At 52.0% G+C, this 18,846-nt stretch overlaps 1 protein-coding gene across 1 annotated transcript in view; it reads left to right on the forward strand.

Moving 5' to 3' along the window:
• The window catches only part of LOC122386808 (forkhead box protein P1-like), a 116,150-nt gene that overhangs the window by 17,261 nt on the left and 80,043 nt on the right, over positions 1-18,846 (forward strand). Inside the window, exon 3 of the mRNA XM_043376447.1 lies at positions 687-733. Within this exon, the coding sequence (XP_043232382.1) occupies positions 687-733 (47 nt within the window). The remainder of the gene's footprint in view (positions 1-686; positions 734-18,846) is intronic.

The raw sequence follows: 18,846 nt of genomic DNA on the forward strand, positions 1-18,846 counted from the left end.
TCTCTCGGAGGGGGAGGGAAGGGGTGCCTGCCGCCGCCACCGTCAGCGTGGCTCCGACAGCTCTGTGTTGTGACGTAGAGCCCATCTCCGGGGCCACCGAGCCGTGCCGGCTAAAATGCTACACCGGCCTCGTAAAATTAAATTAATACCTCCCGTTAGTCGGTGACAAAATCATCACAGTGATTTAATACTTGCCGGCCATGACTTTATTTGCCCGGTAGGCAGGCGGGTGACGTCAAGGTTTTATGTATTGAGCTCGTGAGTCACTTATTGCGACGTGTTTGGTGTGTCCTGCCGTGCTGTCGACCTAATATTTTCCCCAGACATCGTTCCCGGTTCTAAACAGAGCCCCATAACTGTCTCGATGCGTCTTCATATCCATTTTAAAACGTTTTCTTCACCTCATCTCCATCCCGGCAGGCGCTCTGTCGTCCGTGCCGTCCCCGGCCGGGTCCTGGCCTGTCCGTCTTGTCCGCCCCCCCCTGCCGCAGCCCCCCCCCCCCCGGCCCGTCTCCGTCGGCGGCGGCTGGCAGAGGCGGCGGCCGCGCGGCCTAGGTGCGTTCGTTGACCGGTAGGCATGTGGCCATGTGAGGGGCGCCGCGGCGGAATCGAGCGTGCGCCGCCGCCGCCGGTGCGCCGCCGCCGCCGCGGCTGCGGCTCTGACCAGCGCCATGTGTATGTTGCAGGTGCCGTCGGAGGCTGTCCGCCGCCCGCCGCGCTGGACAACGACAAGGTGAGTGTGCGGGGAGACTGGGCTCGGCGGGCTATGGACGGGCGGGGAGGCTGAGCTCGGCGGGTCATGGACGGGCGGGACGCATGCTGGTGCTGGGACGGGGGAGTGGTGAACATGGATTTAGGATATGTGTCTTAAATTGGATGTATTTTGAATACTGGCGGAGATGGGTGAAGAAAATGGAAACTATGGAAGTGAGACAGCTTGACGAGCCGAAGAATGCAAATGACTTTTTACATTTTTTTCTACATTACTCTCATGACAGGGTGCGGGAATAACTTGATTATTTTGGCGGACGGTCTCACACTTGCAAAACACCAGGCCGGGTTCAGCATTTTCTTTTTTTACGACTTGGCTTGCAGCAAGTCTCAAAATAATTCATTGGAACAGAAGGACAATAACTATTTAATAATTTATTTGTAGATCTCAACCTTGTGTGTGAGAAATTTTATTGGTGCTTCAAAACATCATTAAGGGCTAATAATCAACGGCATTTTCGGTGGCTCTTACAATGATTCGACCTCAACAAGCTTGTAAATGTTTCACTATTATTAGACGATGATATCAGAGGCGACGTCTTGCAGATAAGTTTTTACGCACACTGTTCACATGACCTTATCAGTCATGTAACGACAAACCAACATTATGGCTATTATTAGCCAGGATTTCCTGTTATTGCGTTCTTAGTGGCCACGCTGCATCGTCTTTTTGTACACAGAGGTCACGGAGATCGTTACGCTGCCATCGTGGACCCCTCGGGGTCCATCACGCAGCTTCCTCCCCTCCCCTGGGTCACTACGTTACGACAGCGACCCCCTCCCCACCCGGTGTCTCTGTATTGCTTCCGATCGTGTCGGCACGTCCGCGGCCACTGTGCGCCACTGGATAGATAGAGAGAGACCGAGCTATTGTTTATCACACCACTCGATTAATGGCATTGTTTATTATTGCATCAGTCGGCCGGGCCGGACCCAAATGTTTACCGTCGGTCGGCCAACCGGCGGCGGCGGGCCCTCAGAGGGGTCCGCGGACCATGCAGCGGCGGTCTCAGCCGGACCCGCCGCCGCTGGCCAATCGCTGGCCAATCGCTGCTCCGTGCGCGGCTCCATCAGCATCGTCCCGCAGATGGATGGCCGCTGGTCCTCCCTGACGGCACCGGACCCTGCCCGGCGTGCACAAACACTGTGCGTGGCTGGCCGCTGCGCTGGTGCACTGCACCGTGCACACCGCGCTGGCTGCACAGTGCACAGCGTACGTGCGGCTCGCTCCTAATGGCGGCCCGCCGGGGAGTCTCAGAGGCCAGTGGGAGGCCAGCCGGGCTGCCCGCGGCCAGCTGCCGTTCCTGGAATTCCCAAATGTGTTTGCATGGTGAGATCATGACTCTGATACACGCATAGCAAAGCATCGCGGAACGTTTAGTTGCAAACTGCATGTCAGGACTTTTTTCCAGTCAACATGTCCGCTCAATTCAATTTTGGGCTTGAACAAGTAATCTAAGCACAATTTGCAGTACGTGACGCAGACCTGACCGGTCGTGTGGCTCCATTGAATCACTGCTCGTTGATGGCTCCGTCGCAGGGACACGCGTCCCGCCCCGGGTCCCGTTGAATCTGGTATCTCCGGTGACGGAGAGGCCCCGGCCTCTAAATCCACGTGGAGCCGGGCCTGGGACCGGTCCTGCTAATTTGTGCGGTACACATACACACCAAGGTCACCGGCAGACGTCATGGGCCTGTTTTCGTCGCCAGCGATGTTTTTCGGGCCGCGAATACGCTAAAACAATGCTGCGACGCCCGGCGAGTTGCGGTATTGTCGGCTATTGGCCTTCGTTAGCGGACATGCGTACGTCCGGCACAAGGAAAAATGAAAACCAAGGCCACCTAGCGGCCGGTCGAACTGACATTCTGCGAGCTTATCGCTGGAAATTCCGAGCTATTTGTTGTGCTGGACCTGGTTCGTGGCGTGCGTTATGTAATATCGACTCGCAACTACATCGTGTCAGATTCGGGAAGGTGTGGCTACAATCATTTATCCATCATTATTTTTGAAAACATGAAGTGGAAATGCTATGGTATGTCTGCTGTGCCGAACGTGCGTGTTACTCGACAGTGAACACGCACGTGCACTGCGTTTTCTTAGCCCAATCAATGTACTTTTCAAACCTTATTCCCACGCGGGCACTTCGAAGCTCTTGTCAGCCTGCGTTCAGGTTTACGCTCATTTTTACATCAGACAAATCTTGATATTCCAAGACTGTAAATGAAATGCTTAATGTGCCCAATCTTGCGCCTGACTCTGTTCATCCTTCCCCTAAGTTATTTTATCGGATTGGCCTCACTTCCAGGTCCACCCTTCCTCCAAGTCTTCCAGACAGCGCTTGCCATGGGGTAGGTAGGCTGTGCCGCAGCACACGCTTCCAGCGACCACAGCTTCGCACAGGAAGGTAACTGGCCGCGCGATGGCTGCAGGGTTGTGGCGACCGGCGGGTTCGGCTGGGCGCGGAACAAGTGATGGTCTCTGCCGGCGGCGGACATCCGGCGACACGGCACAGTCTAACTCTACAGACCAGGGAACTTAGATGGACAGAGAAACATGGAGCACTACCTACGCATTTCCATCCACAAATCAAAATAAAACGGCAATGTGCTTATGTAAATCAGAATCCGGAATGTGAGATGAAACGTCTCCCTGAGTGCAAGCGACACATTTCAGGAGACCTTTGACCTTTACGCACGGTCCTATCGCCATCTGAAACGCACTTCCTGGTGCCGCCCGCATCAAAGCCTGGCGGGGCTCCGGTGCCGGCCGGGCCGCCCACTCGGCTCCGCTGCAGCCGGCGGCTCACCTGTGCGGGCTTCCTCCGCCGCTCTGCCCGGGTAGAGCGGCGGAGCACCTACGCAGTGGCTCATGGCGACCCCCCTCCCGACCCCATCGGTCGGCCGGGTCAGGCGCTATCGACTTTTTCTCCGGTAACGGGAGCCAGTCCATGCTGAAGCACCATGCGAAGTTTGTACGCACGGGAAAGTGTGGCCAGATGAACCAGAGTTCATGAGGCCAGTGAAGGTCAGGACATAGGTCAGCGCCAAAGTTGCGCTTTGATGTCGCTGGAGGAAGGGGGAGGCGTATTAAGAGTGAACGTGGAAGGAAGCTCAGCTAGCACCAAAGGTATCATTATTTAAAATATTACATTTCGATAGTGCTTCACGTCTGTGACTTTGGTTAAATTACATATGACGCGTAGCAGCTCCCCTTATCATTATTTTATTAAATGTGTATTTCGGATCAATGCGTCTTGGAGCCTAAGTTGACTCGCGGATTAGCACCGGTCCAGCTATGCAACCGGTCCGCTGCCGGGGCCCGTCAGACGGCGCACGAACTGGTTATGTTTGTTTCTGTCGGCTCTGTCGCTGTAAGCCCCGGTATTTAGGACATATTTGCGCCGGCATCAAGGCGAGACCTTCATTTTACAACGGTCCATGGGACATGCGACGGGGTTTATTGCAATTCTTGAGTCATTTTTGTCTTTCTGTTAAGCAGATTATCAGGTGCTTGGCAGAATGATAAACATGGTGATTTGGGAACACATGTCTCATTAACCGAGTCCAAGATGCTTATAAATAGCTTTGTTTAAATCTGACAGCATCCAACACCTTTGTTTTGTATTTTCACATAAAAATGTTATGTCTTCGTCCCAAGGCGGCCTTTTCATCCTGTCGACGGCTAGTTGTTTTCAAGTTTGCCATTATTCTGATGCGCAGTCGGGCTACTTCCTGTTTTTGTTAGCAGTCAATAGAGGAGATATCCAGAGCACACACACTGAGATTGGACTCCGGAAGCAGACGCCAATCGATCGGTGCGTTGTGAGGCGCCCGCGCGATGGTAGGAACTAGGAACGGGCGGGCCAGAGGGAGCCGAGCCGTGTGTTGTTGGGATTTGGGGTGGGCGCTTCAGCGAATATGGGTCTGAGGGACAGGCCGGGGTCTAGGTGAGCTGTGAGGTGAGTGATACGGTCTCCACTGAGGGGTGTTTTGGCTGATACCAAACAGCTGTTCGTTGGGCTGCGCAAGTCGCGTCGCAATCACATTTTTTCCCGTAATTTTACCAATTGTAGGTAGTCGCACATTGATACTCAAATAAAATGAACATTTGTGAGCTGTGACAGTGATGAATTCGGTTCGTCTTCACCACCCCTCCCCTGAGGGACCCTCTCAGCCCTCACCCTCAGCGGGGTCACTTTTCTGCACTCTGTCTCCCCAGAGAGCCTCTCTGGCCGTCGGACTATCGCCCGATAAACACCAACTGACCGGACGACTTTCCCAGAAAGGTGCCCACTCAGCAGTTCCCCCGGGCCGCTATTGGCCGCTTTACGACGGCTGCTGTCGCCGCTGGCTGCCACATTGCGCTGTGTTGGCTCGGCTGAGGGGGGGGGGGGGGGCTGTGAGGGGTGGATAGGGAGTCTGGACGCGGCACTGCGGAGGGAGATCGAGCGGAGAGGACAGTGAGAGAAATTCATACAGAAGGATGACTGGTGGCCGAACTAAGTCGTTCATGCCTCGTAAATTAGGGACATAAATTTCGGCCGGTGGAGGCAGAGATGCCCTGTAAAGTTCTGAACATCCTCAGCTTGGGCATCGGGTCTGACGCGGACAAATTAGAATATCTGCATTATATTAGTTTGTGTGTTTATTTATTTTGTTTTTAGTTTGTTGTAGGTATTGGTAGATTTGAGGCCAAAATCACGGCTGGATTGGCCAATCAATCATCTTCCATGGAGAATGGCAATGCTAGAGCCTCTCCACATAGCTGCCTATACCGCCCCAGTCGTTGTGAGCCGCGTCCTCCCACCAGCCGCCACCCGCTGTGTGTGTGTCTGTGTGCGTGCCCGGCGGGCCTGTGTGCGTGTGCGGCCAGTATGGCGTCCCCACCGGCCGGGTCCAGTCCGCTGCCCTCTGATTGGTCCGTCACAAGCAGCCGGGGCCTCTCCCACGCCGCCTGCCATGAGTGGGCGGGGCGTGTTTTTGCCCGACCCCGCGCGCCGCCCGGCCGCCTCCGTGGGGTCAGTGCGGCGGGGCGGAGCGGAGCGGGGCGGGGCGCGCCGCCCGGCCGCCTCCGTGGGGTCAGTGGGGAGGGGCGGGGCGGGGCATCGGCGGCGGCCGACGTCCTCCGCTGGAGGCAGTGCTGGAAATAGGCCGCCCATCTCGTGATGATTATTTTCATTCATTCATCCATTCATTCATTCATCCATTCATTCATTCATTCATTCACTCTCCCTACTCCTTCATTTCGTCTACGTCTCTACTCCTCAGTCCTCACTCTCATTCTAGCACAAGTTTCCTCTCCCCATCGATACCCACCCTCTTCCACTACCTCCCGCCCCCACTACGACTCTGATCCAGTGTCGTACCATTCCATCGTCAGCGGAGCGGCAGGCTCTGACTTACCGCGCTGGTCCGCGGCACACCCGCCACGGCCGGGGGCGCCAGCTGCGTGGTACGCCGCATTCATCGGCCCCATGTCCGGATGCAGATCGTGTCGACTACCAAATCGCCGCTCGGCATGCCGGGTGGCGCTGCGCGGCTGTGCTCACTGGGGCTCGCTGGGGCTCGCTGGCGGCACGTCCTTGCATGACCGGCGGGACGGGCACGGCTGGGGGATGGGTGGGGGAGGGGTGGGAGGATCCGGAACTACCGGCATGCTGGATGCCGTCGGTAAGTTGCAATGACTGGAGTGCCATTGATTTGCGTGTGTCTATACGCTGGTGTGTCCGAGCTTGGGGTTGTACTTTGGTTAATCTCATCGCCTGTATAGTCAGTGAATGTGATTTAAATTGGTTTAGCCTTCTCTCCGTTGCTCGCTGACTGAGGCGTGAGCGGCGGCCGGTTATCGCCCCCCGGGCCGCGGCCGCCCTCCCCCCCATCGGTCGATGTCAGCTGACCTCACCGCCATGACAACCCGGCAACACCCGTGCCGACCCGCACGCACCCACATCCGGTTAGCAGTGACCTGACCTGACCTAATCTGACCCGTAAACTGGGTCAGGGCGGCTCCGAGTGAAGCCCTTCGCCGGGCGACTGCCGGGGTCAGTGACCGCCACTGAGGCGTTGCCCTTGTGTCTCGTGATCTTGTTTACTGCGGAGTTCAGTCGCCCGAGGGCACCGTTTAAATCGATACACGCACACGTGGCAGCGCTCGGCCTGAAACAGAGCCGCCTCTCCTGCCATCTATTGGCGCGCGGGCCAACTACAGACACCCGGTGTGGCTGAGCTAAATCGCTCGGATTGATATGCTCGTTAGCGCGTTCATGAAGAAACTATCAGCACTGATAGATCAGCGTTTGATGACTGATAATAAGCAACTTTTGACGAATAAACGCCCGACAGAGGGGCTCTACAAAACAGCCTGGTGGTCGTACTCAGGCTCGAAAGAGGGCAATGAACCATTTACGGCTCCCATCAAACCGTATTGACGTATTCTTTACCGTTCCACCCAATACGAAACCGATGTCTTCTGGAGTCCATAATGCACCGAGGCTTCGTTAGGCTACCCGAGGTTATTTTACAGCCGCCAAAATGGACGTTAATTTCCGTCTAGCAACTTCAGCAGGCCGTTATTCATCCAGAGTAAGTGGATCTCTTGCATTTACGGATTACGGTGCGCATGACTCGGCGAGCCATGTCGGGCTGAGCCGGCGCTCTGTTCTTGAAATGCTCACGGAGGGTCTCTGGTGGGTCTGCAGCCCGGGTAAACTGCCCCAGAGAGCGGCCGGTGTTTCCTAATCCCGGGGAGGCGGCTGGTTGCGTCACTGTTTGCTGGCCGGCTGTGTACGCAGAACAATGCGCTGTGTCTGTGAACGGGACCGGTTACCGGTTGGGTCGCTGGCCCCCGGACGGCTGGATGTGACACAGAGGACAGACACCGGTCACCAGGCCCTGAGCGGCGGCGCAGTTCTCACAGCGGAGCTATCCACTCAACGCAGTGGGACTGTTAGTACCTGTATTTTATTCGCTAGCTATTGTAGATGCACTCTTCTGTCTTTTCATCGCAAGCAATTACTGGTTGTTGCAGCTATTCGTTATTGCTTCTGATTTTCATTTGAGTTAAGAAGATTCTTTGACAATTAGCTGTCACAAATCATGACTCACATTCGCTGGTATCCGCTCTCCACAATATACAAAATGCTTCACCCTGTCCACCATCGTTTTTCACTCCAGACCAAGCCGTCTCTCGACCCTCCGCCACTGCGTCACTCCGCCTTCGGCGCCTTCTCCCCACGGCAGCCGTGTAGTTCATGGCAAGCGACGATAAACCGTTTGCTGAAATACGCCGCCGCCTGCGGCGATTTCTCTATCTTTACGGCCAGCCGTTGGCCGACGTCATGCCGACTGTCGCATTATTTTGTTTTGGTTTTGGTCTCTCTCTCTCTCTCTCTCTCTCTCTCTCTCTCTCTCTCTCTCTCTCTCTCTCTCTCTCTCTCTCTCTCTCTCTCTCTCTCTCTCTCTCTCTCTCTCTCTCTCTCTCTCTCTCTCTCTCTCTCTCTCTCTCTCTCTCTCTCTCTCCAACCCCCTTGCTTCCCTCCCGTTGCAGCAGTCAGGCCGGTGGGTCGGGCCGAATTTACCGCCGTGGCGGTACGGCCCACCGATGCTGTGGCGCACTCTGCGGCGGCGAGTCCCACTGGAGATCAATAGCTCGGCCTCTCGCATGGCGGCCGCATGTTAATGGCGCGTCCGTCCGTCCGTCCAGTCGGTTCCAGTCGGCCCGGTCCGGACCATGTCGCCAGCAGCATCCCCAGGACCCATAGCGCGCTATGAGGCGCTAGCAATTAGAGGAGACGCCTGGCCTCACACGACGCACGTAGAGCTGAACCGGGTAGATGCCGGTATGCGTGGTAGAACTGGGCAGATCGACGCCTAACGCCTATAAACGACGCACTGCTGAACTCTGCGCCGAACTGAACCGAACTTTCCTGAACCGACCGGAGACTGGCAGATGTAAACCGGTAGCAGCTCGTGAGAATTCAAAGAATACCGGTTCATTGTTTTTGTTTCTCATGCGGCACCTGCTGATTTGGAGAAGAGAAGATCGACTGTTTGTGTTACATCTCTTTATCGACAATCCTGGAACCCCAAAGCTATATAACTTCAACCAAGTTGGAGCAAATTATTCATTATTAACACTCGTTTTGTCAGACAGGGGCGCACAGAGGCCCTAAGCTCAGAAGTTGGTGTGCTATCAGTTATGTGTATGCAGGTGGTGGAAATGTATATGGGGCTGACCTACGGGCGCGAAGCCGTGCTCCGGAAGGGCGCCCGCCTGCCGCGAGTTTTCATGGCTGCGCTGCGGGCGCGACAGGCTTTCTGGTGGGCGGGGGAGTAAGAGAATTGACAAACTTCAGTGGGGGAGTGAGTGAGTTAGCGAACTCTGGTGGGTGTTACTATAAGCGTCGTCCTGAGTTGGCAATGACAGCGGTGTGCCGTCTAACTCGGTCAACTCGCCTGGAACTGCCATTAATTTCAGTCGTTTCTCAACACCGCCGTCTGATCAGAGAGGCCCCGCTCGGCTCGATATCGAAGGGGCACGGTTGCGTTTGGAAGGGTCTCCCACACAGAGTAGCAAAGGTTGATGGTCGGTCCAAGATCCGCCGTCCTCTGCTTGTGACTGGACATATGATGGAGTATACTCGTAAAGCTGTATGCGCTGTTAAGGATTGCAAAAGGATGATTCCTGACCGCATCGGACATGTCATGGGATTCACTAAGTGGCGGGATACAATAGATGGACTTCATGTGATTCCATGGTGGCTGTGACATTCGAATCATTGCAGTCATGCATATGCTTTATCATGGAGAGCCGGCTTTATACAGATAGCATGTATAGTATGTCTCCCTTACTGACAAATTTACCGAATGACGCATAATGAAAGATATGCATGCAGCAGCCAATGCCAGACTCGCTGTCGTTCATTGAACCGGGATGCTGCGGTTGATTGCGCGCCTGTCATGCGGTCTGATCAACCACCGACCACACCCGCTGTGTTCCGGTGCTGAAAATACCCGGCCCAATGTCCGATGGACCGAGTGGGGCGACGGATCATTTGCAGAGATTCCGTGTGTCTGTCAACCGGGCGTCGGAACACGGCCAATTAATTTGTGTCGCGCCGCCGGTGTGTGACGCCCCGGCGCTGTGACGGCCGTCACGCGTCACGCGAGCCGCTGTGACGGGAGGTGACGGGAGTGGAGCCGTCACCTGTCGATTGGGGTCCGGGTGACGGGCTGGGTGTGGCAAGGGCTCTGGATTCTGCCGGTCCTCAAGGTAGAGGTCTGCACCGGCCGGCTGCAGCCGCGGCTGGCTGCAGCCCCACGGCTGTGGGCCGGGGCGGCTGCAAATATCTCCAAGAACACGGCTACGGCTGTGGCCACGGCTGTGAGATTTCAAGCTCAATCTTAAGTACTCAAATATAAAATTTTAAATCCTTAATCTTACATTCTTATAAGCAGTCTAGCCTGTAAAAATCATGCAAAGGATGCCCAGCAACATTGAAAGTGGTGAAGCCTTTGAAAACCTGTAATGGTTTTACCATTTGCTGTAGGGGAGTTTGCACTCTGGTACAGAATACTAATTATAGGTACCAAATGTTCCTTCATCACCAAGACTTTACAGTTTCAGAAAATGCAACATGTTGCATTGTCACATCCCTCTCAAATCAATCTCACCTGGTCATTAGGAGAGCACCTTACAGCTATTGAAGACGAGCGTTCAATGATTCTTTCAGGTAATAAAAAAAGAAATCACGCCTAGGTAAGGGCAGGTAAAGGCTTCATAAAATATTATCTAAAATAACTCTTAGATGTAAGATGTATTTCTGGATTTTCGGCAAGTCCAATTACATAATATAAAACTGGTGCTTTATGTTCTAACTGGTGTGTGAGTGACCGCTAACAGAAAATGCTGATCAACGAAGCCAATGAAATTAGATAATAAGTGAGCATGAACCTTACTTACGGCTAATTTACATGATGGTGAAAACCCTGAACACGTAATTCACATGACGGTGAAAACCCTGAACACAATATTTCTTACGCGAGCTGTTGACTTTACTAATACAATGACGTCTTCTTCTGAAAATGTTAAAATTTGATAATTTATCTTTGTTTGAGAGCGAGTTTTTAACTGTACAGCATTATTATTTATTAGTTATAATTTTTATGGCTGTTTATAGTGACACAAAACAATTTATTGCCACTTCTTTGCTATTGACGTCATTAAAAACTCAAGTAAAATTTTTAATTGAAAGAGGCAATTGTGGCGCGCACGTCCTTGGGGATTTGAGCGAAGATCATTATTTGGAAAAATCAAAATAGATGAATGTGGTTCTTTCTTGGATGCTCACTAGTGTTTTGATGCCTTGCATATCAAATTAGTTTGAGACTTGCTCAGAAGGCTGCTTCAAGCCTGGCATATCACACCCCAGAAAAAATGCAAGGTAAGAAAGAAGCAAGAGTTTTGACCAGACAATCACTGTTTGACAGTCCATCAACTTCAGTTCAAGTTTCATTTTCCATACCTAACATTGATCATGAAAAGCATCAGAGTCTGTTGTTCTGTCCCACAACCATGCTTCAGGATTTGGCATTAGATGTCTACACTGCTAGTGCTTCTATTCTGGTTCGTTGTTTGTTTTCTGTTGATGTAGGTATACCTACCTACCTACCCATCTTTCTTAACCCCTTGCAAGGGCTTGTGTACCTAGGTACCTATGCGATGCGCATCAGGCTTCAGGCCTTCAGCCTAAAGCCAGATACACAACCACTTAACCTATGATGCTTCATGAGCTTGAGAATCTGTAGCCCATTGCAATGTGCTTTTAGCTAAATGTTTCAACTAAAAACAACTTATTTTGTACTATTTGGTTGCATTTCATTGAAAGTATCCACGGCCGGCTGACGGCTGGCTGCCCACAGTTTGCCACGGCTGTGGGCGGCTGTGGCTGTGGAGCCACGGCTGCGGGGCGGCTAGGCTGTGGAAAATTGCAGCCGTGCAGAACTCTACCTCAAGGGCGTTCTCATTGAGGTGCTTGTATTTGTAAGCATCCGTGAATAATTTCTGAAACAGTTTCATGCATTTCATGTTCTTCCTGTGTGCTGACACGATTCGCTGTATTTGATCACCGCCCGGAAAATTTGCGGACGGTTCGCCCGCCGCGTTCCTGTCATACAGGATAAACAGACGCGGGTGACTGGGTTAATACCCGTCTGCCGGAACAATACCTACGGTGACGGCTCTAGGATTTCTTTACTCTGTCCGGCCTTGCTAACGGTCTTGATGGAACATATTGAGCAGGCATCGTGGTGACTAAGGGACAGTTTATACCGCCACTGTCTCTTTATGGTGTGCCCGTGAGAGGCCATAATGGTGACGTAAAACGCCGCCTCCTTGTAATTCACCGTGTCGCCGGTTATGTGGCACCTAATGATCCCTTTAAACACTTCGATCATCATAATGTTTAAGAGGGATGTAGCTTACTTGTGCCATATTCATGGATCATCGGAGACGTATTTATTGGATTAATGGCCGTTTTGTAGCTCATTTAATATGAAAAGTACTGCAGACAGGTGAAAACAACAATAAGATTACTCGTGTCCTTCAAATTACACTGCCCTGATTTATTTACTCATATCACCTTTTTACAATCCTGCCAAAATCCATCAGCAACTGGGTTCTTTTTTCATTTTTTTTCCTTTTGAACCCGCCTCCCATGATCGCTGACCCTCCATCCTCCCCGCCGTCCCCTCGGCCGACCTTGCACGGCTCCCCGAAGGCCGCGGCGTCCCGCGAAGGTCGCGGCACGGACCGTCGTGTCCGACATCCAGTCGGTAATTAATGCAGGTCATCGACCGGCCTGACGCGCATGAATCGGCCGCCGGACACGCTGCCAGGTCACGGTGGGGAGGGGGGGGGGTTGATGAGGAGTATCGATATCCTCCAGGCCATCGTGGTAGGTGACTGTATGTTGACCGTGGCTCTCACCTTATCCACTGTCGGACCACCGCCAGACGTCCGCGGTCTGCCTCGCCGTCCTCCGCCCACACCTCACCGCTTGTCACTGCCCGCAACATACCGTCCGCCGCCTACGGCCCGCTGTCCGTTTGTTGTCTACATTTATCGCTCATTGCTCACAGTCACCATCTACCATCCTTCGTCTCCAGACAACCAGCTGTGAAGCAGTGTGTCACTGCCTCAATGATCTGTCAGCCGACCGCACTCTCCCTCCGAACCCAACCCGAGTCCTTACTGACCTGAGCTGCGCAGCTGTAAACACATCATCTCTGGAGACGCGTGGCATGCAGTGCAGGCCGTTATATCAATCTCTGGACCGGGAACGAGTGACGGCCACACTGGCTCGGTATGCCGGAATGTTGACGCAATGCCGAGTCACGAGGGCATCATCATCATCATCATCATCACGTTTATTAAGAAACAAAAGGATACACAAAATCAAGATAAGTAAGAACTAGTGCAAAAGCACTCGAAAGTGCTTAATTCGAGGCACCAGCTCTGTTAAAGAACATACAAGCAAATAAACACATACACACATGTACAAGAACTTAAAATGGATTCAAACAAACTAAATCGCCGGTCGCCGCCACCAAGCCGAACGCGTCGCGCATTAGAGGTTGTCCAGAGAGCCCCGTTGCCGACGCCACCCCACCGAGACACGCCCATCCCGCCTCGTAATTAAATATGCCGCATGCCGAGAGTTCGGACCGCACGACCCGAGCGGTACGCAGTACGCAGTGCGTAGTGCCGTGGGGTGCTCTGTGGGTCTCCGTCACTGGGTCGTTTGTCTGGCTCCTTGACTAGGTTCATTAATCAGTGACTTCCTGATCCGCTCCCTGACTTGTTTTGTAAGTCGTTCAGTTATCGTCTTCATGGCTACTTATTGACTATTTACCCTTTATTTCGTGATTATCTGTGACCCTCCCGTGATTCCCCCGGTGCCGCCACCATCCCCGTCATCGACGACAGATGGCCCCACGCGGTCCGCTCGCGTGTCGTGATGCCGTCCGCGGTGGCAACAATGCGGCGGCCGTTTTAACGGAGCGCCGACCGGTGTCGGGGTAAATGACGCCGCTCGCTCGTAGCTGTCACACGCGGCGCTGGGGTGCGGTCGGAGAGGAAGGGACGGGAGGTAGGGGAACGCGGCCTGGACGCAGGGGATTGTGCGAAAAGCGGCTTGGGATCCACCGTCAGCAGCATAGATAAGTAAATAGTACATTTTGCTGTAAGCTGAAATGTTGCTACCTTTCTCGTGACAGTCGCTTTTTTGTCAAGGTTTAGGGAAGCGGTGTTGGTCGCTTTGATTTTTGACCGCTCGGATACGCGTGTTTTAACAGCGGGATGGGATCAAACCGTTTGACAGTTGCTCTCCCACTAAAAGGGACCTCAGCCGACAACTGAGTTTACGTGAAGAATGCGTCTCACCTCACTGGAATCCTTCTGTTACCAGGAGCAACTGTCGTTTGTTTCTGAGATGTTCTGGCAAAACATAAAGGATATGCTGGGGTGGACGAATCAAAACATCTAGCTGGCTCCTGCCGCGCTGGGATGTCACATTTTTGTCACAATTTACACAAAAAAGGTAGACACTAAGCAACGGCAGATGTTGAAGTCATAACTGTATCTGACTTTTTCATTTTATATATCTTCTAACATTGCAATATTTATTCTCCTCATCGTACAGTAATTTTTCTTAAGATTAGCCGGAAAGTTCCGTGGAGTTTGGTTTACTAACGCGTTCATTTGGCAAAACTGACCGCCTGATCTGGTATGCATTGCGAAGCTCAAAACTGTTTTGCTTACGCAAACGGCTGCAAACGGCCGTAGCCGTTTTGTTGTTTTGCTGATTTTCTTTTTCTGCATAAGTATTTTTTACTGCGAAAAGTGAAATGTCGTGTAAGCGATACGGCATTGTAAAGCATTGCAATATTCGTGGTAGCTGCCTAAAATAATATGTGCCAACTTACGTCCAACATTTAGCTACGGGTCTCGGTACATCATCAAATCTCTACCGCGTACATATGATGCACTCGTTTGCAATGTTGACTTCCTATTTTGCAATCGGCCATTATGATGCAGCAGTGCGGCTGGACAGTTGTGCCCGTTCTCACGGCATTGTGCAACGCTGGCTATTTTGGCTTATCGCGACGCGCTCCAACCATTATAACGAACACAAACAGGCAAGGAGCGTTTTGCAATATTATTTTGCTCAAATGCATCAGCTCAGAGATTGCATGCGTGTTTCGTTCATTGTTTGTGAAGTGCCTCGCCATTTATGTGGTGATGCTGTCACAACGGCTTACATTTCTGTGCTTGTCACTAGTCAATAGAGCGTTTGGCGTTGCCTTATAACTTTGTTCTTCTTCATCAAATGGTATACTGTTGCCATCATTTGCGCACGTTGATTTCAATGTAATGCTTAATTTATTCTGTCTTCTTGCTGTTGAACATAACGGAATATTGAGGAATACGGAAGCGTTGTATTTATTATCATAGTTTCAGCCGCTTTACCCATACTTTGCAAGAGCCAAGAAACTTTGATATCGACCATCTCTCCTAATTTTTAAGCAGCGCATGCATGCTTGGCAGAGTTTCACGTGTTGCGTGACACAGGTCGATACGACACGTGATACGTGATACCATGACACGTGACACTGACGAGATGTCATATGACACTGGGGTGGCGTGCCTGCTGTCGAGGTTTTCTCCGAATCTCCTGTTGGGGTAGCATGCAGGACACGTCAACGTTGTGTATCTCTCGAACTGGTGGAATCTGCCGAACTGTGTCGATCGTAGTAATTAACACACGCTACTTGTCACGCTCCATGCCTGACGTGACTGATGACGTGACGATTTGACTGACGTGACAGGTGATGTGACTGATGAACGAGTGAAGTGACAATGATGACATGGGTTTGATGGTTTGGTGACAGTCGTGTATCTCGACGGCTCAACGAGTATATAGTGACAGCAAAACTGCATGGACAAATATCACCACCGAGACTAAGTCTGGCAACAATAGCGCTAACTATACATACACCCCTGCGTTGGCTGCTGTCGATTGAAGCGTGGCTGGTGGGCGGCTCAGGACCAGGCCGCGCCGGCCTGTGCGGGCCGTGTTTGCTGCATGATTGCAGCGTGCGCCGGCACCAATGTCGTAAAAACACCAGCTGGCATGCAATCCATGGAGGGGCCTGTGGGCAGGGGTGGCCGACCCGCGCACACGCTTCCAGGGGTGCTCGACCAGTGCGGTCGGAGCGCGGTGCCTTGGCTTTCGATCGCTGCAATACGCGAGTGTGCATGACATGCTACGTGATGAACGAGTAAAAAAAAATTGCCTGTGAGGTTTTATCGGTAGGGTATTTTTGGACTGAATAGTCCGAAATCGATGACTGTTGTTGGCCCGATGAAAACCAGCGCTAATTGATGGTTCAAAGTGATAGTTTCGCCATCAAATATGCCCGGAAGTGCACCGGTTTCGTCAGCTGTCGGAGGTGTAGCGATGATCGGTTTATACAGTTTGTTTTATTGTTACTGATTGGTACAGACTTTCCGATGCAAGGAGTTTCTTGTTACAATGGATAGCTCCATGTGATGTATGAACGTTCAACAATAAAAATGTCACATTGCGTGCTGAAGATAGCATTCATCGCTTCCATTGAATCTATCGCATCTATATCATCCACGTTTTATCAATGGATGTGCCGGAAGTTTGCGATTTCCGCAATGGCTCTTGTGTAATGAATCAGATGTGTTGTCCCATCTGCATCATTCACTTATTCATTTGTAACTCTCTCTGCGTACTCGACTCAAATCACCTGACATATTGATACGCCGACTCTGCAGTTGCATCATTGCAGACTAGACGGACCATCTGCATCCTGTACTAATTCATTTGTAACTTTCATGGCTTACTCGACTCAAATCATTTGACTCAACGATGCATCGGTCGGCTCAGTAATCATCCTCATTGCAGAACAGACGGACCAGGTCAGGCCACAGTTCGGTACACCGTGGATCCCTGACCGACTGTATCCTCCAGCCGTGTTTTTTGTAAAACACCGACCAGACGCCGGGACCAGACGTTACGCGGTGGCGCCGCGCCGGTCAGCCCGGTGTATCGTCCGAGGACAGAAGCCGTCGTCGTCCGGCGACATTCCTCTGTGTGACCCTTGACCTGTGACCCGTGTCTCACAAACAGGGCGCTTTCCGACCGGCGCCCTCCAACGCACAGTGGCTGATCCCCGCGCTGATCCGTCTTTAATTCAGGATGTTAATTCCAAAAAGAGTGCACCCGTCTGATTGGCGCTCCCCGCGGGCTGCGAATCTGCGCCGGGCGCCCGGGTGTCGGGTTGCCGCCTTTTATCAGCCACCGTGGAGAGTCTCCCCGAGAATTCTCGGCGACACCAGGGGCCATTTGGCTGCCTTTTTGTATCATCTTTCGTTACTTTTTCATTAGACGTGTCCGCCGGCCTGTCAGGTTTTTAAAAAGGTTTTAATTAGTTCTGAGATTTAGGAAGAAATTAACGATTACTGGCCTTAAGTGCTGAATTTCTGATTCTGCTGTTATTCACCGTGGCAAGAAAAATACGAGACTCTTCTGGCGCTCTCAGCGCGATGGCTAACGATGCGCAGAAAAGACAGCTGCGCTTTAAACAATGCTAATTGATGGTGCTGCCGCAGCGAAATTCTTCAGAAGCGTGGGAGTATGCGAGGCTGATTCAACTGCTGGGCATTCTCTTGCCTTGCTGAGAGGCATTTAGTGGATAAATCTGATTATTGTGGCATCACACGTCATTTTATGCTTTTACGATATGTTCAGGCATATTGAAGGGCAAGGCACACCACAAATGTAACACCCAAGACAAGCAACAAATCATCCAGACCAACCAGCTAGTCATGTGACCGACGGTCCCATCCATTAATCTTCTCACTCCTCTGCGTTCATTTGTTTCCGCTTTGTTTTCTGATTCGGCCTGTCCGCGAGTCCCGCCTTTCCGGCGTTGCCCGGATATAAAGTAAAACTGGAAAATCAGCAGTTTTCCGGCGGCACGGCGCGGCTCTGCCGTTGTGATTTGTGCCGCTGTGTGATCGATCGGGTGGACTCGGTCGGATCGGACCTCGGCACTCGGTGTGTCGCCGGTACTCGGTGCCACATTTAAATACCGGCGCCGCCGAGTGGCCGCCGGCCGTCTCAGCCAGCCGACCCTCCCTGCCCCGCGGACAGCCTGCGGCAATAAAAGGTCGGCCGTCCGGCGGCAGATGCCAATCGGGCCGTCGGCCGCCGCCGACGGTGCTGACGCGGCGCCGCCGGGCCGACGATACCCGATAAGGGCGGCCGACGTGTGAAAATAAAACAGGTCGCGCCGCCGGTGTCTCCGATTTATTGGCCGTGTCAGTATTCCGCGACCGCCGCCCGGCTAGATTGAGATGAAATCCGCCAGAAAACAAGAGGACGCGAAAAGGATTGGCGACTCGGATGATTAGAATATTGATAGATTTTGAAAGCTGTAATGCGAGACGGCAATCAAATAAAGGATAAAATATGGAGCGCGTTTTGAATTGCTTGAAACACAGCGTGTGGAAAATGCGGAAAATAGAAGGTGGTAGGATATATGGGTTTATTTTTCGCCTTTATGGGATTGGCATTGCCAGATTTATTGGGTTGATCGTCCGCTGTTATCTGGGTATAGCATTTTGCTTTTATTGGTCGCTTTAAGAGCTGTTTTTCTGAGTTGTTGCTGAATGGATTCGATGTGAAATGAGATGAATAGAGATGGAAATGTATCATTCTTGTTGATCCATTCAAAGTTCTTTTTCCGAGTGCGTGGTTCGAGTGCGTCCCTTGAATCAGTTACCATTTTAAAGTTATTGAATTAAGCTTTGCTCTTTTCCTCCCATCCCAGTTATCCGACATCACTTTCGCTCTGTAAGAGACTAAATTGGAAACAATATTCTCACATAACTTTTATTTGATGTGTAATGTACCTATTCAGATCAGATGCGTTTTGCTTTGTCGCTCCAAAAGACATTTAATTGGTTACAACTTACAGCATGAT

Source organism: Amphibalanus amphitrite, unplaced genomic scaffold (genome assembly GCF_019059575.1).
Source record: "Amphibalanus amphitrite isolate SeventyFive unplaced genomic scaffold, NRLGWU_Aamphi_draft 000016F_arrow, whole genome shotgun sequence".
Lineage (NCBI taxonomy): Eukaryota > Metazoa > Arthropoda > Thecostraca > Balanomorpha > Balanidae > Amphibalanus > Amphibalanus amphitrite.